At 44.7% G+C, this 27,057-nt stretch overlaps 1 protein-coding gene across 3 annotated transcripts in view; it reads left to right on the forward strand.

Annotated features, from left to right (window-relative positions):
* The window catches only part of PCGF6 (polycomb group ring finger 6), a 47,611-nt gene that overhangs the window by 15,489 nt on the left and 5,065 nt on the right, over positions 1-27,057 (forward strand). The window contains exons 7-9 of one of the 3 annotated variants that reach the window (XM_043552205.1): positions 7,522-7,549; positions 11,871-11,969; positions 20,314-20,400. In XM_043552205.1, the coding sequence (XP_043408140.1) occupies positions 7,522-7,549; positions 11,871-11,969; positions 20,314-20,400 (214 nt within the window). Of the gene's footprint in view, positions 1-2,107; positions 4,184-7,521; positions 7,550-11,870; positions 11,970-20,313; positions 20,401-27,057 lie in introns of those variants that run through there. The other 2 variants (XR_006292498.1, XM_043552206.1) reach the window with 2 other exon arrangements.

Here is a 27,057-nt window from a genome sequence, read left to right on the forward strand (position 1 = left end):
ACCAAACTCCCTCAGTTCAAAGTCTTTTGTCCTCCAGACATTCTTCCCGGTATTGAGTTGGGGGGGAGGGGAGAGAGGCCAATTGATGTTTCACGGTCTCTCTTTTTATACCTTCTTCCAACTTGCTAGAAAGAGAGGCTGGTACTGGGATCTGGGTGGGGAGGCTGGGAATATATGGGCAAGACGATTGGGACTGGATGTCAGGGATGGGATGCTACGAATGGGAGCTAGAGAGGAGAACAGGTGGGGACTGGGAGCCAGTTGGCAGGCAGGGGGTAGAACACTGTGATCTAATGACTAGATGGGGGAGAATAGGACTAGTTGGGCATGAAGACTGGGACTAAGGATCAGGTGAAGGCAGGAGACAGATCTGACAAGAAGCTGGAAGTGAAGGGGGATAACTGGGACTGGTTGGCCAAAGAGACTGGGATAGATAACCAGGGACAGAGGACACCGGGACAAGGAGCCAGGAAGGCAGGGGGATGCTACTAAAATTGGATTAGGAGACCAAGGAGGGAGACTGGGAGCCAGTGGTTGGGGAGGGAGAACCAGGTCTCACACAAGGAGCCAGGAGGGAAGAACTGGGACTGGCTGGGCAAGGAGAGTGGGACTGTCTGAGGGGAGGGGAAGTGACTGGGACTCGGACAGCAAGCCCAGAAGGAGGATTGGCTGAGCAAGGAGATTGGAACTGAGATGAGAAACTTAAAGAGTGAAGATTGGGTCAAGGAGCCAGATGTGGGAAAGAGACAGCACTGAGGTAGGGACAGGTCAGAGGGAACAAGATGGAAGGGGTAAAGCTTGGGGGGGGGAATGGGCAGAAGTGTTTGTGCCCACTTGACACTCCCTTCCAGAGTCTGGAATGGAACCAAAGATTCCTGAGTTTCACCATTGAATCATAGAAGATTAGGGTTGGAAGAGACCTCAGGAGGTGATCTAGTCCAACCCGCTGCTCAAAGCAGGACCAACCTCAACTACATCATCCCAGCCAGGGCTTTGTCAAGCCGGGCCTTAAAAACCTCTAAGGATGCAGATTCCACCACCTCCCTAGGTAACCCATTCCAGTGCTTCTCCATCCTCCTAGTGAAATAATTTTTCCTAATATCCAAACCTAGACCTCCCCCGCTGCAACTTGAGACCATTGCTCCTTGTTCTGTCATCTGCCACCACTGAGAACAGCCTAGCTCCATCTTCTTTGGAACCCCCCTTCAGGTAGTTGAAGGCTGCTTCAAATACCCCTGCACTTTTCTTTTTTGCAGACTAAATAAGACCAGTTCCCTCAGCCTCTCCTCATAAACCATGTGCCCCAGCCCCCTAATCATTTTCGTTGCCCTCTGCTGGACTCTCTCCAATTTATCCCACATCCTTTCTGTAGTGGATGGCCCAAAACTGGACACAATACTCTAGATGTGGCCTCACCAGTGCCGAATAGAGGGGAGTTATCACTTCCCTCGATCTGCTGGCAACACTCCTACTAATGCAGCCCAATATGCTGTTAGCCTTCTTGGCAACAAGGGCACACTTTTGACTCATATCCAGCTTCTCATCCACTGTAATCCCCAGGTCCTTTCTGCAGAACTGCTCTTAGCCAGTCAGTCCCCAGCCTGTAGCAGTGCATGGGATTCTTCCATCCGAAGTACAGGACTCTGGACTTCTCCTCATTGAACCTCATCAGATTTCTTTTGGCCCAATCCTCCAATTTGTCTAGGTCACTCTGGACCCTATTCCTACCCTCCAGCATATCTACCTGTCCCCTCAGCTTAGTGTCATCCACAAACTTGCTGAGGGTTCAATGCAATCCATCCCATCATCCAGATCATTAATGAAGATGTTGAACAAAACCGGCCCCAGGACTGACCCCTGCTGCACTCCGCTTGATACCAGTTGCCAACTAGATATCGGGCCGTTGATCACTACCCGTTTAGCCCAACAATCTGGCCAGCTTTCTATCCACCTTATAGTCCATTCATCTAATCCATACCCTTGTGTTTCCTCCCAGTATCCCACTTACCTCAGGGCTTAGGTCTCCATCCCCAGCGAACCTAGTTTAAAGTCCTCCTCACTAAGTTAGCAAGCCTGCCAGTGAAATGCTCTTCCCTCTCTTCGTTAGGTGGATCCCATCTCTTCCTAGCAATCCTCGTTCCTGGAACAACATCCCATGGTCGAAGAATCCAAAGCCCTCTCTCTGACACCACCTGCGTAACCATGCATTTACCTCCACAATTGGATCGTCCCTACCTGGGCCTTTTCCTTCAACAGGGAGGATGGAGGAGAACATGACTTGTGCCTCAAACTCCTTTATCCTTCTTCCCAGAGCCACGTAGACTGCAGTGACCCGTTCAAGGTCATTCTTGGCAGTATCATTAGTGCCCACGTGGAGAAGTATGAAGGGGTAGCGGTCCGAGGGCTTGATCAGTCTCAGCAGACACTCCGTCACATCCTGAATTCTAGCTCCAGGCAAGCAACACACTTCTTGAGTTTCCCAGTCTGGGCAGCAGATAGATGACTCCATCCCCCTTAGAGCATGATTCCGTCCCCCAGCACCATCACCACCACCTCTCTCTTGCTGTCAGCAAATATCCAGCAAAACCACTATCCTCGCCTTCCCAAACTGCTGACTAGACAAAGCCATCAGCTCACAAGGCTGCCTTGGCTCATCCCAAATCTCCTGACCAGGCACATTGCCACTCCCCACAGACAAACTGCTGCTCTTCTCACTACTCTGAGCTTCTTCCAGCAAATCACAGTTACCCTTTTCAGCTTCACTTTTACAAGCTGTACTAGCCAACAACTATCCAGCAAACTGTCCCATTCTCCTCTAGTGCTGGCCCATGTAGAGAATGACAATTTACTACTGCTGTCTGGTACTCCATTAGCTCAAGTGGCTGAGGATTGTGCAGTCATTCCAAAGGTTCCAACCCTGCTGATGAACCATGTGAGTGTCAGTATGATGGGATTTCTTTTATTTAATTTTAAGTCTAGGAAATTGCACTCACAAAACTACAATAAAAGGACATTATTACAGTTGCAAAGTCAAGCACTGAAAAGTTAGGAAATGCCAGAAATGCCTGTGTAATCTTAATTTGCCCCCTCCCACGCACCCCGTTCCCCTGCATTTTGCATTTAATTATGTAATCACATAATATTTCCACAGGACCCCTGCATCATTCCACACACAGGGTAGACCATGCTCTAGGAATGAATTAAGGGTATGTAGTGAATTAAGCACATCTGTAGGACCCCTGCCTCATTTGTTGCAGAAGTTGAAAGGTATGTGGTGAATGAGACGAGATTTCAGGAAGAGACAGGATGGCATCCTGGCTAAGGCAGTTGAATACTGGCCTGGTAAATTGGATTCTATCCCTGTCTCTGACAAAGACTTTCTCTGTGAGTCTGCACAAGTCACTTAAAAACAGTTCACAGGTGGTCACTAATTATTTGTTCCTTTTTTCTGGATCCCTGACTCAAGACCCAGGAGTCTGATTTTCGGAAGTGCTGAGCAGTCACAATGGGAGCTGTGTTTTGAACATCTGAAGTGCTATAGTATTCAATCAAGTCTTGGGTGTCTCAAATTGGGCACCCAAAATTTGTGGGTACATTTGATCTTAATCTCTGTGCCTCAGTTCCCCATCTGTAAAATGGGGATAATGACTCTTCATCTCACAGGAGCGTTCTGAAAATAAATTAATGTTTGTGAAGCACTTGGATCCCATCATGATGAGCACCATAGAAAAGTCCATGAGGAAATTATAAATTCTGTGTGCAGAGCAAGGTCTGAATATTTTGTAGTAAATAAAGCTTGGAGCCACATTATCTATTCAAAAAGATCAAGGAGCACTTGTGGCCCCTTAGATTCTGGCCTCTCCTAGCTTTTAAGTGATTGACTTTGCAAACTTAATAATGTTCCTTTAACTCATATTTTAATGTGCTTCTCTACCATAATCAGTGTGATATAACAATATACGTTCCACTAGCACAGTCCATGCAGGTTCCCATTGACTTCAGGCCCATTCCATTGCAAGATTGGGACCTAAGCTTGGTAGAAAACATTGCTGTATTACACCACAAGGTGGCAAAGACAACCTGCACAGAGCGTAAAGTGACAAATGGGTACATTTACATTCTTTGCAGCTCAGCTAGTACGTTGACAAATCTTCACCTTTCTGGATATATAAATACGTAATTGGTAAGTTGCAACTTCTTAAAAACTGAAATATTGTTTTAGCACAAAATGTCCTTTAAAGGCAACACATCAATGCTACAGTTTTTTTGAAGGGAAGATATGCTTTTGAGAACATTAGTAATGGTTAATGACTATATAGACAGCTTCTTGACACTGTCCTTAACTATAAAATAATTTGCAGTTTGGGTTGATTTGAGAAAAGTAAATCTATTTAAATTAGCCCTTGTTTAAGATTATGCCATTAATTTTTTCTTTGATTCTCAGCAGATGCATTTTTCTTTTATCAGTACAAAAGGACTTTTGTCAGGCAATTTAGATCCCAAATCTAGGTTGTGTGTGTGTGTGTGTGGCTTGATTGAATTTGTTTTTCCGCTGGTTTGATTTTGAAGCTTCCCTTTAAGTGTTTGCTACTCAAACATTACAGTTTTATGCAAAAGTTCAGTACACAATGTGAAACTGACTAGTTTGGTTTCATTGACTATACTGAGTGAAGTACAAAAAGTAAGTAAATAGCAAGTAAGTAAAAGTAAAAAGAGTGAAGACCTAAACTAAAACAGCCACAACAAAAACATTCTTTTGGGTGCAGTAATCTAAGGAGCCAGTAAGAAAAGTAACAGCAGTAACAAGGGGCTTTTATTTTTTAGGTGACTGTCATATTTTTTTAACCTTTGCTCTTAGGCAGATGTTTAAGAATTGCAGATGTTGTAAAAAATGCTCTGCTTTCCTCTTCAAAACTTAAAATCAGAAATAACTTGCCCAGGAAATGGAAGGCGAGATTATGAAGTCTCAGCAACTAAAGAAAACTTTAAAAGGGTTGGGTCAACCAGCCGGAGTTTTTTTACATTAAAAATTTGCTCCCAAATTACTTGTATCATGTGCTCATGAAATGGTTAAATATTTTCTGCAGCACTGGAAATGGATCAGAGAGAGCCACTCCTGGAACGGAAATGCTTATCACTATCTTTTTTTTATTTCCCCTTCTGATAACATTATTCTTCAGTCCCTTTTAAAATTTTTCTGACCATACTCTCCTGTCCAATCTCAGACACACATACAGATAAAGAATAAAATGAGGCATTCTGAAAGATAAAATTCTAGCCTGCGTGATTCTGTCCCTACACCTAGGAAAAGGCAGCTAATCTTTTAAAATACATTTCAGTAGCTGATTGTAATGCTGGTTTTATGCAACTCTCTATCTCATGGTAGGCACATACTGGAGATGGTGATATCTAAATATAGCAATCTAAAGCTTCACGCTAACACTTGGTCCATGTAGGCATTGCAAAGACATTTTTCTCTGTTACGTGTATGTGGTCCGTAGCAATTATAGTCAATAAACATTAAATGGGCAGTGCTTGATTCTGCTTCTTCCAATACAAACTAAGTGCTGCATTATTTCTCACACACATCGTTAGTTGACACACAAATAATGAGACCTGAAGAAGTGGGCATTGTTCATGCTGAAAGCCATCCTTTTTAGAGACTTTGTAGTAGGTAAAACTCTGTTAGCTTGTTTTTCCTGTGTTGAACTGTTAGCTGGAATTCTTCTCTGCCCCACCCTCACCACCTTAAAATGTACAGTATTGTGCTGTTTTTCAGGCATAGTCTCTGGACCAGATGACCAACTGGTGTGTTAACCAGTGTATCTCCATTGAAGCCAGTGTAGCTCTTGATTTACACTAGCTGCAAATTTGGCTCTCTATTTTTTTTTGTTGGGGGAGAGGGGGTTGGCCAATTCCTTTTTGCTTTCATCTGAAGCATTTGGTATTCTCCTTCTTTCCTAGATAGTGTCTGCACTAATCAACATATATGTACTACTCCTGGGGAATTCTGCGCCACTGCGCAGGTGCAGAATTAATGTCCCCTGCAGATTTTTTTCTCTGCAGAATATAGATTCTTCTGGAGAGGCGCAGGAGCTACACCTTTTGCCCACCAGGGGCTGCTGTGGCACCAGAGGAGAGGGCAGCCAACCAGCAGCGAAGGCTGCATTTCTCACAGTGGGGCTAGATGAGGAGGCACAGGACGGACAGAGAGGGGCATACGGGGCTTCTGGGGGGGGTGTCGCAAATTGGGGTTCAGAAGGGCTAGTGGGGGGACAGACTGGGGCATGAGTCAGGAGCTAGTGGGGTAACTCCATTGAGCCAGGGGCTGAATGGGTGGGGGGGTTGCAGGGCCACATGGGGACGGGGGGTGGAGTGGATGCAGAAGGAACACATGGGGACAGGGGCGGATGTGCCTGACTGAATGGGAGAGACTAGGGTTCTGCCAGGGTCTGCATGGGGGAGGTTCCCCAACTCCCTAACAATCCCTCCCGCACCAAAAACAACTGTTCCATACTTCTCCCGCCCACACCTAGGTTCACTGCCAGGCTCCTTTACAGCAATTACTTCCCTCTCCCTCAGCTCCTCTGTTACCCTTGACTCCCTCAAGCCTTTGCACTGCTTTTGAGGGATGTAGGAAATATGTTTCTGTATTGTAGTTTAAATGAATTATTACTCAAAGTTCTGTATTAATGTGCCCTAGTAAGGAATATATTTGTCAAAAAAAAATCCTGAATTTTTTTTTGTCTGTATTGTTACAGACATACTTGCTGACAGGTATTTTGAAATAAATTACCATAATAAATGAAACTGGCATGGTTATATTGTGTTATTTTGACAAATAAAATATGCAGAATTTTAAAATATTGTGCACAGAATTTTTAATATTTGGGCACTGCATTTTTTATTTTTTGGCGCAGAATTCCCCTAGGAGTAATGTACTCTGAAAGGTCTATGTTTAGCCCCAGGGATTTCTACAATGGTGTGAGATGCTCTGTCAGTATTATTGAGCACTGTCTATTAGCAGCTTAGATACCAGTAATAAGCACAGTATAAATACCTAGACAGCAACGTGTGTAACCTTTGGAAGACATTTTTATTTTTCTAGTTATCCATGCTATATTTTGTTCCAGACCACTCCTAAGAAAGTTAATGTTATATCTGATAGTTTACACTATATATGAGATTTGAGTGTGTTATTCTGGCTTATTTGTTTTGTTTTCACTTCCGAGTGGCAGATTTAAATATGAAAAAGCCATAAAGGGTTTATTTTACAGGAATGCAATAGAGGAGAAAAAGGAACAACTATATAAATGCAATCTATTTGTATTTCATTTATTATTATGAATTCAATTAAAAGGAAATACCTTGGGTTTTTGGTTTATTTTTTTTTAAGGGTATTTAGTGCACCAAAACTGTGTGGTATGATTGTGGCTTATTGATTATAGTAACTTGAGGTTGCTAATAGCCATGTCGCTTAGAGATATTATTGATTATGTTAACTTTTCTCTTGTCTTTCAGAGCTAATGAAGGCGCAGGGAATTTTAAGGTGTGGATGTGACTTGAATTTATTTTCCTATACATTTCACTTGGGAAATTTGTATAACTTTAATCAAATTTAATTTAGCTCATCCGGGTTTGCTTTGCACTAGAAGTACACCTGGACACACAATCTGGAGTTTACCCAGCGGAGTATAAAGTGATATTGGGCTACATTGTACTTTAAAATCCATCATAATGCATAATGTCACAGGGTGTGGCAAGAAGAGAGACTACAAAGGCAGGAAAATAATATTTTAGTATGGGAGAACGGAACATAATAAAACTGACTAGTCTCGCTTGTTGCTTCAGGCTCTGTCTCTGGGGGATGAGTGCCCTTATTGTACCTTTATTTGGAATTCTGCCCAAGGGAGTAGTCGTGCCCAAAGTGTTGCAGTTTGTTTTGTTTTGTTTTTGTTTTTAAATCTCTGATTTGTTCTGGAAGATGTAGTTTATAATGTGTGTTTGTGTACTTATCAACCAAGAGGTAGTAGTCTTGAGTTCTAATGTATAACCGCAGGAGGAAGATGGAAGGCACAAAGAAATACTTGTGCCTATTTGCTAGGCAGCTAAATAGACTTCCCTGGTCAGTTGCTAGTTCACTCTCATCTTGATCTCTCTGTAAAGACATTCATCTCTTCTCTGAATAGTGGTTACTGAACTGGAAAAGAAATACAGCTCCGCGGTATTGTAATGTAGAGTCAACTAAAACTTGTTCCTACTGTGCCAAATCAGCGTTGTCTCACAGTGTGAAACTGCCCATCTCTTGCTGCCTTCTCCATAATTTGACAGGCTGTAATTAAGGATGTGCAAAGTGTATCATTTCAGTATGTGAATAAATACCTTGGAAACAGGCTCTATTCAAGCCAAGCAATAGATAGAACTTTAAATTATGTAGTCACATATTACATTTTATCTTTTATGACAGCAGGATATTAGGAATAAAAGGCTATGGAACAGCACAGAGTAGCAGATTGTAAAAGAGAAACTAAACATGGGTACGTTTAGCATGGAGATATGCAACCTTAATATTTAAGAATGGGAGCAAACAGCATTTTACTAACATATTACATATAATTTGTCTTAATTCTTTCCCATCCTTTCTCCTTTGCCTCATCTTTATTTTTAGCTGGGTTGATACCTGTCCAGACTGCAGGCACAAATCTGAAAAGGTGCAGCTCGGGTGCAACTACTCACCTTTGTTATGATTTATTAATCATTATTGTAGAGCTTAATAGCCAACTGAGAACAGGGCCCCACTGTACTGGGCACTCTACCGACACTGAAGTGAGATTGTCCCTGTCCCAAAGGGCTTAGCTGAGCCTACAACTGAATTGTGAATGTAGATTTTGTGAATGAGAAAGTAATCTGCAGAGGGGAGGCTGCCTTCCTGAAAATATCTCCAGCCAAGTTGCTTTCTCTACATTGTTGTCTGCCCCTCCGGTGGTTTTTCTCCTCCTTTTTTGTCTCCTGCATTGTTTCTTTGTTTCTGCCCCTTACCTCTGTTTCACCCTCATTCTCTTTGCCTTGGATTGATCCCATTTCCCCATCAATTCTTTGCTCAGCTTTCTGGATTTGAAGAGGTGTACATGGTTTCACGGTAGATGTAACGTTAGCTTACAAATTGAGTTTAAAGCAATTCAGCCATTTTACTGGCACAGGAAAAAATCTCCAGTACTGAAAAATGTCCATATCAGATGCATATTTGTTCCCAGTAATAAAAACATTTGTAAGGGGCAATAAAAAGTCTAAAACATTAGAGGGAAATAAAAAACATTTACTGAGGCTGATGTGTATGCACAGCGACCGCCTTCCACAAGGAGTTTTCCTTCATTTTCATACTATGTTTCTAAGCTATGCAGATGGCACCTCTTAGTTCATATAATGGCTTCAGAGGAAGCTGCTCAGATGTAGGCACTGAATACAGATTAACACCCACTAGAGTTAAATGCATTTTATATTATTAATACATATCAACAACATTACTTAGATATTCAGAGATTATGCAAACCTCAGCTACATCTGTCACTCAGCCTCCTGATGTGTAGTTTCAGAGCCACATGGTATGTCAGTGTCATGATTTTTCCCTTTGGGGACAGTAGAGTTTGTATTTCTTTAGTGCTGAAATTGGTGGGTGGGGGGGAGAATTAGGAGTCAAATCAAATTTGACCTAAAGGTTAGGCTTCATAAAACAGTATCTTACAACACCTGAATGCAATTGACAGGTTTCCATAAGATGATGGTTGTTTTTTTAAATTCCAGTAGAAAGTCTAGTTACAAATATTCTCCTGCAGTGTTTGCAACCGAACCATTGTAGTGGCCCATGAGAACTTGTCTGAACTGAGAGAAACTGCAAAAATAAATTGCATAGACAGAAATAGGTTTTGTTTTTTAAAACACTTTCTATTTTAATAATCTAAGACAGGGTTTGTGACATAGGTAAGGAAATTGATTTTTTTTGTAAGCTGATCCAACCCCTTTTTAAGCCATAAATACAGGCTTCCAGTAACAGTCTGACTGAAACTCAGCTTTAACTCAGAAGTCTTCTACAAACACTGAGTTCCAGGTTCTGCCAGCTTTTATTCACCATGTACTGTATTCCACAAGTAGTCCCATTGGTTCCAATTGGACTGTTAACAGACTGATACTAACATGGATGAAGGTGGCAGAACTGGGCCCTGAATGATCTCAAAGAATCACCTTTAACTCCCTTGAATGCCTTTACTGGCTGTTATTCTACATCACTTTCCACTTCCTTGCTATGTCATTAATAAGCCCCCATTTACTTCTCTGCTTTCATTTCCTCCTCTTTTTTTCCCCCTTATGCTCTTATTTCTCTCCCCACACTACCTCCTTTCTCACTCTTGGCTTCATGCTTTTCTGCTTCTTCCAGCCAAGCTAAATCTCCAAGTTCAAATCCCTCCTTCAGACCCGTTTCTTGTGAAACCTCTCTACCTGGATTCCCTATCAGCATTGTCCCCTGATCACCTTCCTTCTGCATAATTCTCCTGTGTATCTGAATTAGATTGTGAGATCCACTGGGCAGGGGACTTTTTTTTTTAATGTGTTTTGTGTGTTCTATAAACAATGCTCTGATTCGTGCTGTACACAAAGCTACAGTAGGGTCAGCAAAGTAGTTCTGACTCTGTTTCTGACTTCTATGCATTGTTCTTTGAACATGATAGCTATATTATTACAGGTGGAATAAATATTTGTGTCTGTGACTTAAATCAGAGTAGTTTGGCCTTTCGTGTTCATTGTACTCTTTGTATTTGCAATATGGCTTGGCTAGTAAATCACAGCCGTCCATAATTTAATGTAAAAAATCCAATTAATTAGGACAAAGGGAACTCCATCTATCACGTTGAGTGCTGCAGCCTGTTCTGTCTTTGTGCGTCTTCTTTGTATCCACCCAAATCATCAGGCAGCTGTTTAGCATTTTATCTGTGAAAAAAATCCTTTTAAAAAAAATCTTCAAGAATGGCATAATAAACGTCATGTTACAGTCCTCACCATGGAAATACTTGGAAATGACAGTAAAAGCCTCCCATCCAGTCTAGCCATTGTATTCACCACGGTGACACATTGAGTTGAAAATGATTCTGGGATTCGGATAGTGCTAATCTAGCCCCAGCAGAACTGAAACATCACTTATAAGAGGCTAAAAGAAAAAAAGAAAATTACGCTGTGTGAGCTGGGAAATACCAGAGGGTTTTATTTTCTTAGTGTAGCTCTGAAGTGTGGCCTGAGCTCATAGGCCTGACCCCCATTTTATAAAACTTCTGTTTGTGCCTGTGGCAGGCAACTCCTTTGCTCACAGATGAAAATAGGTATTTACCATACTGCATGAGAGCAGTTTAGTGTCTGTGCTGTAGTAAATTATGTACAGCATCTGTGCTGCCTGGTAGTTAAAATTGGCACGCAAACTTGGAACTCCGTCCTGCTCTTGTTGACGTCAGTGCAGGTTTTTGCCATAGATTTAGATAGATTACCAGGGTCCAATCCTGCTCCTGTTTATTATTCTGTATATAGTGCCTTTCATCCCAAAGTGATCTAGAAACAGGACAGAGAGGAACTCAGTCAGAGGTTAGGGGTTTGTTAATGGCGTGGATGGGTGAGGTTCTGTGGCCTGCGATGTGCAGGAGGTCAGACTACGTGATCATGACTATCTCTTCTGGCCTTAAGGTCTGAGTCTAATTCAGCTATCTTCAGCTGTAGTGTGTGGGGCCTCTGAGCAGGGGTTAGGCTTGGGCTGGAGGAATCCTCTGCAGAGAACCATGGGTGGGAGCACTCAGCATTTTTAAGTTGCTTACCGTCTGCTCTTTCTGCAGCCATTGGAAAAGAAGTTTGTGCGAGTTTCAGGAGAAGCAACCATCGGACACGTGGAAAAATTCCTGCGAAGAAAAATGGATCTTGACCCAGCTTGTCAGGTAGGTTACAAGAGAGGCATTCAGCCCACCTTAGGGTCAAGACTTTTTTTCTTAATATTTCAAGTGAGTGATGTATTCCATGGCTGCTGGTTCACCCTGATCATTGCAGTACGTGTCCAGCAAACAAGGCTGGCACGTAGGGTATGTCTACACTGCATCTGGAAGTGAGCCTCCTAGCCTGGGTCGACAGTCTTTTGTTAGCGGGGCTCTCGCTAGCATGCTAAAATAGCTTTGTAGATGTTGCGGCTCGGAGCTTGGGTTGTCAAGCCTGCGCAACATCAAAGCGATGTCAATAGAGCTGTTTGTTAGCATGCTAGTGCAAGCCCAACTAATGCAAATCTGTCAACCCAGGCTGAGAGGCTTGCTGTCAGATACAGTGTAGACCAGTGGTCACCAAACCTGGGGACTCTCCCAGTCGATTGTGATCTCCGGCCACGGCGGTACAGCAGGGCTGCCTGCTGCTAAAGGCAGGCTCCCTGCCTTTTGTGGCCCCATGCTGCTCCCAGAAGCGGCCAGCACAGCCAGGGTGGGGGCGGGAGGGCAGGGGTCACCCGCACTGCTTCTGCCTGCAAGCACCACCCCCAGAGCTCCCATTGGCCGGGACGGGGAACTGTGGCCAATGGGAGCTTTGGGGGTGGTGCCTGCAGACAGGGGCAGCTCACAGAGCCATGTGTCCCCGCTCCCAGCCCTCCAGGGGCTGCAGGGGCATGTAGGCCCCTTCCGGGAGTGGTGTGGGGCCCCAGCAGGCAGGGAGCCTGCCTTAGCTTCGCTGTGGTGCCAACTAAGTGTCGCCTGGCAGGAGGCTGTACCCCAGCCCTGACCCCCTCCCAGAGCTAGCACCCCATACCCACTCCTGCATCCAAAAATCCTCCTGCATCCCAAGCCCTGCCCCAGCCCTCAGCCCCCTCCCAGAGCCAGCAACACCCCATACCCCCTTCTGCATCCCAACCCCCTGCCCCAGCCCTGAGCCCCCTCTCAGAGCCAGCACCCCGTAGCCCCCCTGCACCCTAATCCCCTGCCGCAGCCCTGACCCCCCTCCCAAAGCCAGCACTCCCTTCTGTACCCCAACACTCTGCCCCAGCCCGGAGCCCCCTCCTGCATCCAAATACCCTCCCAGAGCTTGCACCCCTCACCCCCTCCTGCATCCCAACCCCCTGCCCCAGGCTCAGCCCAGAGCCTCCTCCCATGCTGCGAACCCCTCAGCCCCAGCCCAGAGCCCACACCCCCGCCCAAACCCCTGCCCCAGCCCAGTGAAAGTGAGTGAGGGTGGGGGAGAGCAAGTGATGGAGAGAGGGGGGCATGGAGTGAGTGGGGCGGGGCTTTGGAGAAGAGGCGGGGCCTCAGGGAAGGGGCAGGGTATATCCTGGTTGCCCTTAAATTCAAAAAGTGATCTTGGGTGTAAAAAGTTTGGAGACCACTGATGTAGACATACCGTTAAAGGCCAGAGGCAGAGCCATAGTATTCATCTAATCCAGTAAGCAAACTCCTAAAAGCTGAGATTCAGTGTGTGTACCAGGGGATCATGCAAGATTTAACTGTCCCCACTCAGTGGCAGCTTTTTTTAAATTTTCTGATAATATTCCCTGTATATCACTTTAATTGTACATGGGGCTTGACAGTAGGTGGAGTACGTTCAATAAAAGCCCAACGGCATTGCAAACAAAAGGCACAGAGGGAAGTAGAAGGGAGCGTGGGAGGATATGAGAGCAGAGATATAGGCAGGAGTTGCATTTAGGTGAACACAATAAGGCTGAACTGAATGTTGAAGGAGGTTCAAGAAGATTAGAGGGTGGTGGGGGAAGATGGAGATTTTGGAGGGGTGGGGTGGAATAAAAAGGTGTGTGTGCGTGTGTAAAATAGAGGAACACTCAAATGTTGTGCACAGGGATTTAAACGCCCGGTTCTCATTGAAATCAATGAGACTCACACAGCTAAAACCCCATGCAACTTTTAGGAAATGATTCCAACTACTGTTCAGCTGAGAAGGCCGTGGGAGTTACATAATGCATAAATGATCCATCCAGCTGCTGACAGGTAACTGGAAAATCCAGCTGCTGCTGATGAGAATAGGCAAATAGCAGAAATAAAGTTATGGTCTTAGAGTTCTGTTTGTTTGTCTCATATACCTATTTTTTCCCTTTTTTAAGGCAATAAAGCGTGACTGTTTGTTTTTCCCAGCATTGAGTCTTTATTCATGCTGCTTGCTGTCTCATGCTGACAGTGCAAATTGGATATAAATTAATCATCCTGTAGAAACAACCTAGTTACATTTACTGGTTTCCTCTCAGTAAGAATGTATGTAGCTTCCCATTGTAGATAGTGCTGTTGGGAATCCTAAGTAAATAACATTTTTCTTAGATGTGAAGTTAGAGAGAAGCCAACATTCAATTCAGACATGGATGGTGCTTTTTTTTAAAAAAAAAAGGGGGGGGGGGGGGCATCATATTTGGATCCTAATAGTCTTAAGTTCTGGGCACCCACAACTCCAATGGAAGATGCAGGTGCTCAACTTTGAAAATCAGGCCGATGCTGTTTTACAGACTTGCTTCTAATTCTGCCAATCTAAAATTCTTCTTGTAGAGTTTAATATGTTATTTTTCCACTTCCTGTCTCCCAAACTGTGTTCTAACCGTGTTATCCGTTGTAAAATAGATGCCCCAGAGTTAGTTGAATTTCCCTAGTGAATACGCTGATTTCTGTATGGAGTGTTAGCTAACTGTTTATCAACGGGACTCCTACAGCCACTGTGCAATAACTAAAGCACTTGAAAGGGCTGACAAAAAACATCTTTGTATGGCGTGCCACAGAGTCTGATAGCTGTGTGAGCTATTTGAGTGCCTAACACTTGTTTGTTTGTCTGTATGCCTGCTGCTGTAGCATTAACTGATTGCTTTGGGATATCTAGGGTTGTGTCACCTCGTTGTCTGAGAACAGGTATCAAACACAGCTTCCCACTTCAACTGTGGTGGGTCAGTAGAGATGAACGCTTATTTCTAATGAAGTGTGCTCAGCACTCATTATAATGGTCTGAAATGAGTTAGAATGGCCAAACTCTCTTGAAATATGAGTTGAACTGGGTTGGCCCTGTTCACACGGAGAGGACAACAGAGTTCAACATCATTTGAAGCATGGCGTTACAGGGAGCTGATTTTGTGACCCATTCTCAGACAGTGCTAAAATTGTGTGTGCATGTGTGCCTAAGTGTGAAAGATACTCTGTGAAACTAGATTCTATCCTTGGTCATCCACCTTTAGTAATGCAGCTGAGTAAACAACTTCCCCATCCTGCGATCAGGAGCAAGAGGGATGCGTACATTCTGTTCGCCTGTAAGGAAACCAGAGACTCAATGTTTTATGCAGCCAACTGTCATACTAGACTTTAGAAAGGGGGAATTAATAATAAAAATAAACAATGAGGAAGACAATCAAAGACCTTCAAATCAGAAGTGAGGAAATAAAAAATCCTTAACTCAGCATAGACGTTACGAAGCATTCTATAGTACAGCCACTGAAAATGGCTATACCCCTAAACAAAAAGGGAAGCCAATATAGTTAAATGGTAAGGCTCAAGCAGTTGTTTGAGTCAAACACGTATCCTTTAGAAAATGGAAATGCAGCCCACATGAAGCCAACAGAAAGCAGCACAAACTATGGTAGGTGAAATGAAAGATAGAAATCAGGAGGGCTGCGAGGGACTCTGACGAGTGAATGAAATTAAAACAAACATTCAGTTGTGGTGAATGTTGTGACCAAATTCAGTACCTAATGTGCAACTCCTCTCAAGTAAGCTGCTAAATGGTTATTAGATGGTAAGTACTTTTGGATATTACCCACCTGGGTCATCTTTGAACCAACAACCAAGAGGTGAAAGGTTCTGTATTCCATTTCCAATCTCCCAAATAGCTGACTAACCTTGAGGCTGTTTGACCAGATTTGTGCATTGGCGGATTATTTGCTATCTTTGACCTTCATCCAATGACATCCTATCTGACTGGGGGGACTTGAGGTTAATGGAATTGTTCAAATGATAAAGCACCTTTTTAGGACGTGTGAAGAAACAGACAGAAATCTAAAGGGCAATTTTGAGTAAAAAATCCCACCTGGAGTCTCTGAGGGAGGATTTCAGATTATTTGCTAAGCTTTTGTATTTAAGTTTGCTTATGGATTTTAGTTCAAATTCCCTAGTCATCTGAAAGGTTAAGACTTTATTTTTATCCCTCAGCCCGTTCAACTTTTATTGATGCTTTGTTTTGACCTTAGTGCCTTGGGAAATGGCTAGTTTTGTCTGTCAGCACACATACATTTCTAATCACGAGGTGCCTCTTGAATATTCAGCTTTATCTAATTGGAGCTTGTTTTTCCACGGAAGTTTGAATAATTTTCTCAGAGGCTTTAATGTATACTGGCAATTCCAACCATACTACTTTTCAGAGACTTTGTTTCTAGATTAGGCTGAATATGTAAAGCATTGAGTTATCTTAGGTATTTATCTAAGGTAAATTGTCTTGGTATCAAATATAGGTGTGTGTAATTTTGCTTTTCCTAACAATGGAGTGGGAACCTGAGCCCCTCGTTATTTTACAAGTAGTTACTGTTATATGCTATTTCCAGTGGGATCATCCAATGGCAGCATTATCCATTCTTGACAAAGGTGATGGAACAAATCCCCTGATACCAAAGAGGAAACCAGCAGCTCAGCTGCTTTGAGTGTGCAGATGTGGTTTATGGGGTAGAAATGTTCCATAATCAGATATGTTTTTCTGAAAGCATGCATGTACATAGGTCCCTTTGGGGAGTAATTGGAAGTCTGTGCACATACGGTGTATCTGCTGATGCAGTCTCTCTGTAATTATGCCAGCCTTAGTCCCAGAGATGGTTTTATCAGGTGCATAGTAAGATCATAACGACAACAGTTGAAAGGAAATGGAAGGCTTTTAGTCAATTATTTGAATAATCAAATCCACATATCACTATTGCCCTGATCTTGCTATCAAATCCACACCTCCTAGCCATCCACACATCAAAAGCTAAACCTCTGGTGCTTTTTATTTTGCTTTCATCTTAACTCCTGGATAACTGTACTTACACAGAACCACTCAGTTGAGTTCTAACACTAATTGGACCAAATTCATCCCTGGTATGACAACATCAATTTTGGGGCGTGATATAATAATCTCTCAAATTATTTGTCTTCATCTTAAACAATAGGCATTAGTTTGTATTTGTCAGTCATTGTGACTTTCGAAAAAGTAGCTTTTGCATGCAACAAATATGCCATCTAATGAAAATAAATGGTATAATAGGCTAGTTTTGTTAACTCTGCTTTAGCGTGAGTGATTATTAAGGTTATTCAGCAGTAACACCTCAATCTTTCCTTTTCATCAAAAGGTCAAACTAATTAAAGTCACTGCTTTCTCAGTAGCTTAGTACTAATTGGCTCCAATTTTACCAGTTAGTCAAGTCTGAAGCAGATTTATAGCACTTGTGTTAATGGTAGCTCTTTTTTACATCTATAATATATTAATTTCCTTATGGCACAAAGACTTCTGTGGGACACCAGGTTACAGTAGATTTGCACCTATACTGCACACGCTTATGGAACAAGATTTTGGGAGTAAATTGTGTTGGCTTTTTTCCATTCTGCACTTCTGTACCTTTTATTCTTGCACAAGTGGAATGAATACTGGGGCAACAATTAGCAGGGAGAACTTTGGGGCCTCATGCTGAAATGGTGGAATGAGGCATTTGGTATTCAGAGCACTCCAAGGAGGTGTATGTGAAAACTGCTTTGCAATAATTAATTAAAAGCCACTGATTCATCAGTGATTATCATCTGAATCTGCAGCAGCAGGGTCAACATCAGGGTGTTCCTAGATGGTGTGGTATTTCCAAACAAATGGTCATTTTCAGTTATTTTAAAATTGCCAAGAATTACCATCATGTCAATTTATGTCCTTTAAGGGAACAAATTGTTGTATTTTTCTATTATATAAAAGCCAACATTTTCAACTATCTACTTATGTGGGTTTCTCCCCTCCACCCCAGTTAAGATTTAGTTGGGGATTGGTCCTGCTTTGAGCAGGGGGTTGGACTAGATGACCTCCTGAGGTCCCTTCCAACCCTGATATTCTATGATTCTATGAAGATGCAGCTAGTCCTGCTTTAGGTCTTGATCTGCTTCTATTGAAAGCCATGGCAAGATTCCCGTTGACTTTAGTGAGAGCAGGATTGGGCTCTCAATGCCTTACCCAGTTTAAAAAAGAGAGTTAGAATTTAGGGCAGTAATCCAAGAGCAGTTACCAGTGCACGTCACAAGAAAAAATGGCAAAGAATAGGTTTGCCTCTCTTCTGGACTAATAGTATGCTATTCAGTAGTTAATTTGGGAAAGGAGGAGGAATAATTGTGCAGAAACAGACTATAAATAGAAAAATAAGTGATTATTTGGAGTCTGTGTTTGATCTCTTTAACGTCTCAATGAGATGTGGGTAATTTTAAAAAAAATCCTAGATTAGTATCAGAATCAATAATTTATCAAGATTATTTTAATGTCCAGATTAATTTTTGCCCACTGGGTTCCTTCTAGGCATTAAAAGCAGAAGTAATACTTAGTGGTTTACAAGTTCAAAGTACTTTACAACCTCTACTTAAAACTCTCAACCCCTTGTAAGTTGAGCAAAGTATTTGTAATTATCCCAATTTTAGAGATGAGGGAATGGTGGCACCTAAAGAGGTTAAGACACTTGGCCATCCATTTGCTATTGGACCTGGGGCATGCAGGGCCCAAAACTCATGAGTTCCTGGATCCCAGAGCCATGCTCAGCCCGTTAGAGAGGGGCACAATTCTTTGTCTTTGGTTTAGTTCTTGATCTTTGATCACTGATGCGGACTTAAAAAGAAAAATAACCCAGCAAGTATGAAACAAAAATCCAGACCAGTTACATAGTTAAAGCACAAAAACACCTTAGTTTTGTCCTGCTGCAGGAGCTATATGTGCGTACAAGAGTAGATATAATGATATTACAGTACCCTCTGAGATCATTGATGTGACTAAGCTCACACTGAGAAAGCTACAGAGCATCTCTCTTTGCCCAGCCTTTGTCAATTGACCACGCTATGAAATCCAGGCAGCTAATTTATAGGGGAGATTCCCCCACTCATTCCTATGTCTAAAACTTGCTGCCTGTGGGGGAATGTCGTGTCCTTGTTCCTTTTACCTGAAATGTTAATGTCCCAGTTTAAAGTATGCCCTTGTATCACCTGATAAATATGTAGTCGTTTTGTGAAAAAATAAATTCAATTGAATTGTGAAAATAAGGCAAGCTGTTCAAAATGACTCAGTTTAAAAGACCCTCTTCCTGGGCCACCCCCCATACATGGTATTTTCCAAGGGGCTGCTTTTTGGAAAGTTGCTTAAAAGAAGTGAACACCCTGACACTGACAATGTCACGGGCTTAGCTCTGCTGCAGTAGAGGTTGCTGCCTGGAATTGCTGAGTGTGTCCTTCATTCACTTGCATTACTAAAGAATTCATCATTTTTGGAGTAGGGATTGTGTAATGTGCTTGCTGAGAGCAGCATGCCGTGAACTACCCCTCACACATCCTGTCTGCTTCAACCGTTTCTTCCAAAAAGGAACACTGTCCTAGGAAGCAGAAACGTTAACACGTTTTGTCCATGTTGGGTGGGGGTGGGGTATAGTATTTCCTCTGCTGCCTCTGGCACGGAGAATTGACTCCTTTATTATTTGTGTTACCATAGCACATAGGAGCCCAGTCGTGGACCAGAACCTCATTGTGCTAGGTGCTGTACAAATGCAGAACAAAAAGACAGTTCTTGCCCCAGAGGGCTTACTTTTCTGGAGCTGTTGGAGGATTCTGGGAATGAAATGTTACTGGCCCCTTGTTTTTAGTACCAGTGGCCTATGTGAAATGAGTCATGGCTATCGGTAGAGTTCCCAGTAAGTCCGTATCACAGCTGCCAGTAAAAAGCCCCTTTCATGCCGTTTTCACCAGGGGAGTCAAGTAGTGAATGGGATGCAGACAATAAACTACCTTCTAGAAATGGCCCCTGGAGGTTAGAACTGAGGCCAGTTGTCAGGGCAGTATAAGGAGACTTGCCTTGCTGCTGCTCATGCCATGTCTATTTGATGAAAAAAAGCTGAAAGGACGTTCGTCTCCAGGGCTGTTAATTGAACAGCTCTCGCCAGCACTAGATTCACTTTGTTAATGTAAGTTCTGAGTCTCAGGTGCTCTGATACAACATTGATGAGTAAGTTCTAAAAACACAGATAGTCTTCCCTAGGCAAGAGAGAGAATGCCCTTTTGACTCTGTTATATTTGTTCACAGGTGGACATAATATGTGGTGATCACCTGCTAGAACACTACCAGACGCTGAGGGAAATCCGCCGAGCTATAGGAGACAGTGCTATGCAGGTAAGGGTGGTGGCTAGCCTGTGTTGTAAAATATGAGTTCTGAAAGGGTGCTCTGTTTAACTAAACAGCAGTGTCTGCTAGAAACGCTTTCACCCATTGGTATTCTGCTCATTGAGAAATCACTATTTCATGCTGTTATGAGATCCCGTCAGGTTGCGTTTAGACAAGATACATTAGCCAGTACAGCTTTGTTTATTGTACTTGTAACTGAGCTGGACGCCATGTGTTTTGAGTTTTTGATGGTTCACGGAGTTCTGGTTATGAGCTTTGTTTCCTTTTTGTGCAATAACCACAATGAATTAAACCAAACCGTTCTCCATTAGTATTTCATTCCTCACCCCCACCCCTGGGAATCTGTAACTTGGCAAGGTATCAAAAGACAGAAGCAGCCCAAACACGACTAGCCTTGTGATTGCATGGGGGAGACAATTTGCATATAAAACCCCATAGCAAAAGATGAAGTGTAATAAATGCCAGCAGTGTGCCTGATACGTATGCTACAGCTCCTAAGGGGGGAGAGAAAATATACAGCCAGCTGTCTTGTTGATAACTTACTGACTATACTGCTGCTGGGTTGTTACAAAGTCCCATATATGGAGCACAATTAGTCTAACTGGCAATGGCCACCATTCAGTGTCAAGGGGCGCCGGGTGTTTTATAGGATTAGTAGCTATCTCTAAGGTCACAGATTTATAGAGCTGAGTTTGACAAGTGTTCAGAGTGACACAGCCTTCAGAGGCAGAGCTGGGGACCCATTTCTTACCCTGTTGATGCTAGCCTACGCACCACATCTTATTGTGTATACTATACCAAGAAAAAAGCTCTTTTGTGCTTTGGAAATATTTCTGAGTATTTGCACTAAGTGATTGGTGTGTAATAACAAATAGTTTTAGAGATGCAGCAGTGAAATATCGTGTATCCAATGTAGTGCAGGATATTGGTGCACAACTGCATTCTGTTGTAAACTGTGCCTTAATCTAAACCCAAAATTCTGAAAAGGGTGTTTAAGGTCTACTCTGAACTGAATACACATCTCCTGTAGAAAACTGTGTTGAAGAAATATTACACTTGTCTAGCAAAAATAAAAATAAGGCAAGAAATGCAAAAGTTAAGTGTCCAGCAGCAAGTTTAATTCTGAGCAGTCACACATATAAGTTTAACTTTCCTGGGAAATCGCTGGTATGTTGGGGAACCCCCTTTAAAATGGAAGTCTAGGGGTGGGTGCTAGTTCTGAGGAGGCCCTGGCAGTGCAGCTCCTCTCCCAGAGAATCAGGGAACTGCAGGAGACCAATGGTTAGTGCAAAGGCACTGGATATCCATATGGATAGCCCTGGACCCCCAACAGATCCCCAAGATCTGTTGGGTTTGTGGGCTGCACCCCAATTTCTGCCACGAGCAGAACAAATCCCAGCCGTCTTCCTGTGGCCCCTGACAGAAGAATTCAGAGAAAACGCTCAAAGTGTTACCTAGCCCAGTTTCCTGGAAAACCTCCTCCTTAAGCCAAAGTTTTTAATCTTTAGAAAGCATTCTTGAGAGGGGACTTTCAGGGAAATTGCATTGGTTTCATTTTTTGTCATGTATGGATCTGCCTGGTTGATATGCTGCTGGATGATGTCCATAAGAATCGCCATGCTGGGTCAAACCAGTGACCCACCTAGCCCAGTATCCTGTTTTCTGACAGTGGCCAATGCCAGATGTTTCAAAGGGAATGAACAGAACAGGGCAATTGTCAAGTGATCCATCCTCTGTCATTCAGTCCCAGCATCTGGCAGTCAGAGGCCTAGGGACACCCAGATCATAGGGTTGCATCCCTGACTATCTTTGCTAATAGCCATGGATGGTCCAGTCACTGCTCCAGGAGGATTGTTGACTAGAGATGCATCCTGTGACTGCAGAATCAATACATTAATTGAGGAAGTCTTCTAGAAAACCCTGCAACATTGGTGGACGAGAAAAGAAAGAAGTCTTGAGGTTTCTTAGGCACTTCATTTGGAGATCAGCACCAGATTTTGCATCCTAAGTATAGATTTATTTTGTTGCAGATCCATTAAGATGACCAAACAATTCAGACAGGTGCTGCTGCTTCCTTTTTAAGCCGATTGGAAAGATCTGTCAACAAAGCCAGTTCACAGACATACCCTGCAATCTGGCAGCAGCTCTTTAAGCTCTGTAGCATCACCTTTTCAGAAACAACTGGATTTCCCTTTTTTAACACCATCGTACCTTGCAAAACATTTTCTAGCACTTCTCTATTCCAAACTTTGCTGGCTAAGCAAATTTTCACTTTGCTGGCTAAGCAAATTAGACATCTGTTTTTTCCCAAAAAGGCCTGAAATTTTACATGCAAGAGATTGGCTGCTACCACAACTTGATTAATAACTTTCACTGCTGCTTTCCTTTCATGGTCATATTTCAGGGACTTTCCATGCAAGGATTGTGGATGATTTTTATACAGAGTTTTAGGAGATGTACCATCCTCTCCTAAGAGTCCCACCAATCCACCCTTGGAGCCACCAATGCCCCTAGCTCCATCCATTATGATGCAGAAATGTTTATCAAAACCACCATATTCATTTTGTCATAAACAACCACACCTGTGATAGTTCTGTGCAAAGAGAATATCTTCAGTAGCTCCATGTGTAACGTGTAGTCTTCTGAATGACTAGGAGCAGTTCACAACTTAATTCAGTATTATCACTGCTCTCTTCTAGGGCTAGAGAACAAATAGCTGCACTTCTGAATCATATTTTTCATGTGCACATTCCTTCATGTCTGCAACTAATCTTGCTACCATCTGAGACAGTTACGCAATTTCAAAATTCCTCATAATCTTGTCATCACCAAAAGCCTTCGTTGCAGTGCCCTCACTAAAAGTTTCTCCAACATAGCTAATTCTAGCAACGTAGCATAAAACAACTCCAGGCTTGATTTTTTTTCTCTCCCCTGGCTGCTCCTTTTCAATAGCTGCAGTAAGTGCTCAAGACTCTGTTTGTTTGCTTTTTCTCTTCATGCAACAACTTGTACTAGTGACTGGGATCATTCTCATTATAAACTTGATAACTCCTACAAATGCAAGACACCAGGCTTTTCATTGCTTTCAGTAACTGAATAGTCAGTTTCCCAACAATCTTGGAATGCTGCATTTTGGAATATTAAGTGTAACCTAGTAGGAAAATATATTAATAATAAGAAAATATATTTAGATTGCTTTTAACAAACCAGTTACACACCTTGTAAAACTTGAAAGTGGACAGCTGGGTTTCAGACTAACATGTTGCTTCTTTGGCAGATTAATAGAACGTGAATGTAATTTATCAATGGCTTTTAGCGAGGATAGCCAGGGATGCAAGCACCCCATGCTCTGGGTGTCCCTAAACTCTGACTGCCAGAATCTGGGACTGGCCAACAGGGGATGGATCACTTGATAAAGTGCCATGTTCTGTTAATTCCATCTGAAGCGTCTGGCACCAACCACCATTGAAGACAGGATACTGGGCTATATGTACCATTGGCCTGACCCAGTATGGCTATTCTTATGTTCTTGGTAGCATCCATTACATGGAGCAAGCACTAGTCCTTAAAACAAAAAATACAGTAATATTCTCCCCAAACAGTGTGGGGGTATTTTGTACTACTACTGTAAAATACCATAATATCTGTTGTGGCAAATTGCCAGCACTACTACGATGGGTCTCACGCTTTCTCTTCTTGGGTCGGGGTTCAGGGTACTGTTCCTTGCCCCTGAACTGGCGTATTAACTGCCCCACTCATGCCCTAGAGGAGGGGAGTGGAGAGGGAGGGATCCAGGCCCGCCCTCTACTCTGGGGCCCAACCTAGGGGCCCTAGGGATAGCGGTAAACCACTAGAACTAGCGGTTCCTTCCCCTGAGCTACTTCCCTCTCCTGCCCTTCAGCTTGTGGGGCTTCCTGCCCTCCCTCTGCACAAACCAGGTGTCCCTTTACCTAGGGTCTTGGTTGTCTTAGCCCACCGCAGCACTTCTCCAAACTCTCCTCTGCTTCCCTCCAAACTGCTCTCTGCTCCAGCACCAATCCACTCTGCTTCAACTCCTCCTCTTGTCCGATTGAAGCAGGGGGGTTTTATCATGTGACTGGCTTCAGGTGCTTTAATTAATTTATAGCAAACTTTCTTCCCTCTACAGGGAATAAGGCTCCCTTCTAACACTCTACTCCTAAATTCTTAAAGTACAGGCCTTTGCAGACAGGCCTGAATATCTATATCCTAACACTGCTGCCCTCTGGCCATGCTGTATCACAGTGTGTAACCCTTCTGCCAGGTGGAACCAGCAGCAACCAGGGCTGAGTACAACATCTAGGGGTTCCTTTCCATTGATACAACACAGAAATGGCTTGAGCCCCGACCCAATAAACTGGGAAATTTACACACCACACCTGGGCATCTCTGAGAAGCAATACTTCCCCACTCGCAAGCACAGAGTCCGAATGTAGAAAAGAAACTTTGAATAAAAGGAGGGAAGTAACTGGGTGTTAATGGGAAAACACGGCAAACAGAGTTCATAAACATAAACCATGAGTAAAAAACCCACCCCCAAGTAGGTTGGGCAGTGTCCTTTTCCCCTCAGGTTCATAAGTCCAGCAACCCAAAAGTCCCTTTCACGTGCCCGACCCTTCTCTGCACCCCACTCGCAGTTGCTGTCCTTGATCAGTGCAGACCCAGAGTTCAGAGACGCATCTGCAGAGTTCACCTCCCCCTTGGGTGGGGCAAAGAGCTACTTTACTCACGCCACTGCTCAGGCACTTGCTCGCTGCCCCTCTCTGCCAGCTGTCCTGCTGGCCGCTCCTGCTCACTGCTTCCACCAGTCGCCTGCTCACCACTCTCGCCATGCCTCTCCGCCAGCCGCCCTGCTGGCCGCTCATCTGAGCTCTCCGCCAGCCGCCCTGCTGGCCGCTCATCTGAGCTCTCCGCCAGCCGCCCTGCTGGCCGCTCATCTGAGCTCTCCGCCAGCCGCCCTGCTGGCCGCCTGCTCGCTGCGTCTCTCTGCCAGCCGCCCTGCTGGCCGCCTGCTCGCTGCGTCTCTCCGCCAGCCGCCCTGCTGGCCGCCTGCTCGCTGCGTCTCTCCGCCAGCCGCCCTGCTGGCCGCCTGCTCGCTGCGTCTCTCCGCCAGCCGCCCTGCTGGCTGCTCATCTGAGCTCTCCGCCAGCCGCCCTGCTGGCCGCTCATCTGAGCTCTCCGCCAGCCGCCCTGCTGGCCGCTCATCTGAGCTCTCCGCCAGCCGCCCTGCTGGCCGCCTGCTCGCTGCGTCTCTCTGCCAGCCGCCCTGCTGGCCGCCTGCTCGCTGCGTCTCTCCGCCAGCCGCCCTGCTGGCCGCCTGCTCGCTGCGTCTCTCCGCCAGCCGCCCTGCTGGCCGCCTGCTCGCTGCGTCTCTCCGCCAGCCGCCCTGCTGGCTGCTCATCTGAGCTCTCCGCCAGCCGCCCTGCTGGCCGCTCATCTGAGCTCTCTGCCAGCCGCCCTGCTGGCCGCCTGCTCGCTGCGTCTCTCTGCCAGCCGCCCTGCTGGCCGCCTGCTCGCTGCGTCTCTCTGCCAGCCGCCCTGCTGGCCGCCTGCTCGCTGCGTCTCTCTGCCAGCCGCCCTGCTGGCCGCTCATCACACCTCTCCGCCGCACCACCCACTTGTTCACCAGCTGACTGTCAGTTGCCTTCTGCTGACACCTGCCTCTCTGCTCTGACCTCTGCACATCAGTCTCCTAGTGATTGTCCGCTCTTTGCAGGCTGGGCAGAGACACTGCCCCAGCTCAAGTGATTTCGGCTCTCAGCGATTTTTATCTCTTAGTAGGCAGGGAAGAAACACAGTCCTACCACCACTGATTTCAGCTCTGATTGGGCATTTAACATAACAGAGAGGCTCCTGATACCTATTTATCTCTATTCTTCAAACAGTGGTGAGGAACAGGTTAAACCCATCTAGGGAGGACTCTTGATGAGGGTGTGCAGCCTCCTAGCTGGGGATTCCTATCCCCACCCCTCTTACTTTCACAGAGCTCTGGCATTCGAGCCCCTGGCTTAACGATGTGCTTTCAGCTGAAGGTGACCCCCCCCCCCCCCCCCCCCCGCATTTGGGACAGGTTCAAGGGCGGCAGGTTTGTACAATTTTTGATGGTGCCCACTCAGGTCCAAGTCCTGCCCCCTCGCCCCCCACCTGCCTTGTAAGGCGATATATATTTTTTAAAATAATGTAAATATGTGAGGGCTCTGGGATGGGGCTGGTGATGAGGGGTTTGAAGTGTGAGAGGGGCTCAGGCAGAGGCTTGGGGTGCAGGGGTGAGGGCTGTGGTGTGGGGCGGCAATGAGGGGTTCATGATGCAGGAGGGGGCTCAGGGCTGGGGCAGAGGGTTAGGGCTCGAGGGGGGATGAGGGGTTTGGAGTGTGGGAGGGGCTCAGGGCTAGGGCAGAGGGTTGGGGTGGGGGTGAGGGCTCTGGCTGGGGGTGTGGGCTCTGGGGTGGGGCAGGGGATGAGGAGTTTGGGGTGCAGGCACGCTGCCCTGGGGCTGGGGCCAGAGAGGAGGACTCACCCCAGCCCTCTCCCCGCCGGCAGCAGCAAGCTCCGGGGGAGGGACCCTCCTTTTTCCCCCAGCAGCCCACTCACTTCGCACCACTGTCACTGCATGTGTTCCTAGGGCCC

The sequence above is a fragment of the Chelonia mydas genome, chromosome 7 (genome assembly GCF_015237465.2).
Source record: "Chelonia mydas isolate rCheMyd1 chromosome 7, rCheMyd1.pri.v2, whole genome shotgun sequence".
NCBI classification, from domain to species: Eukaryota; Metazoa; Chordata; order Testudines; family Cheloniidae; genus Chelonia; species Chelonia mydas.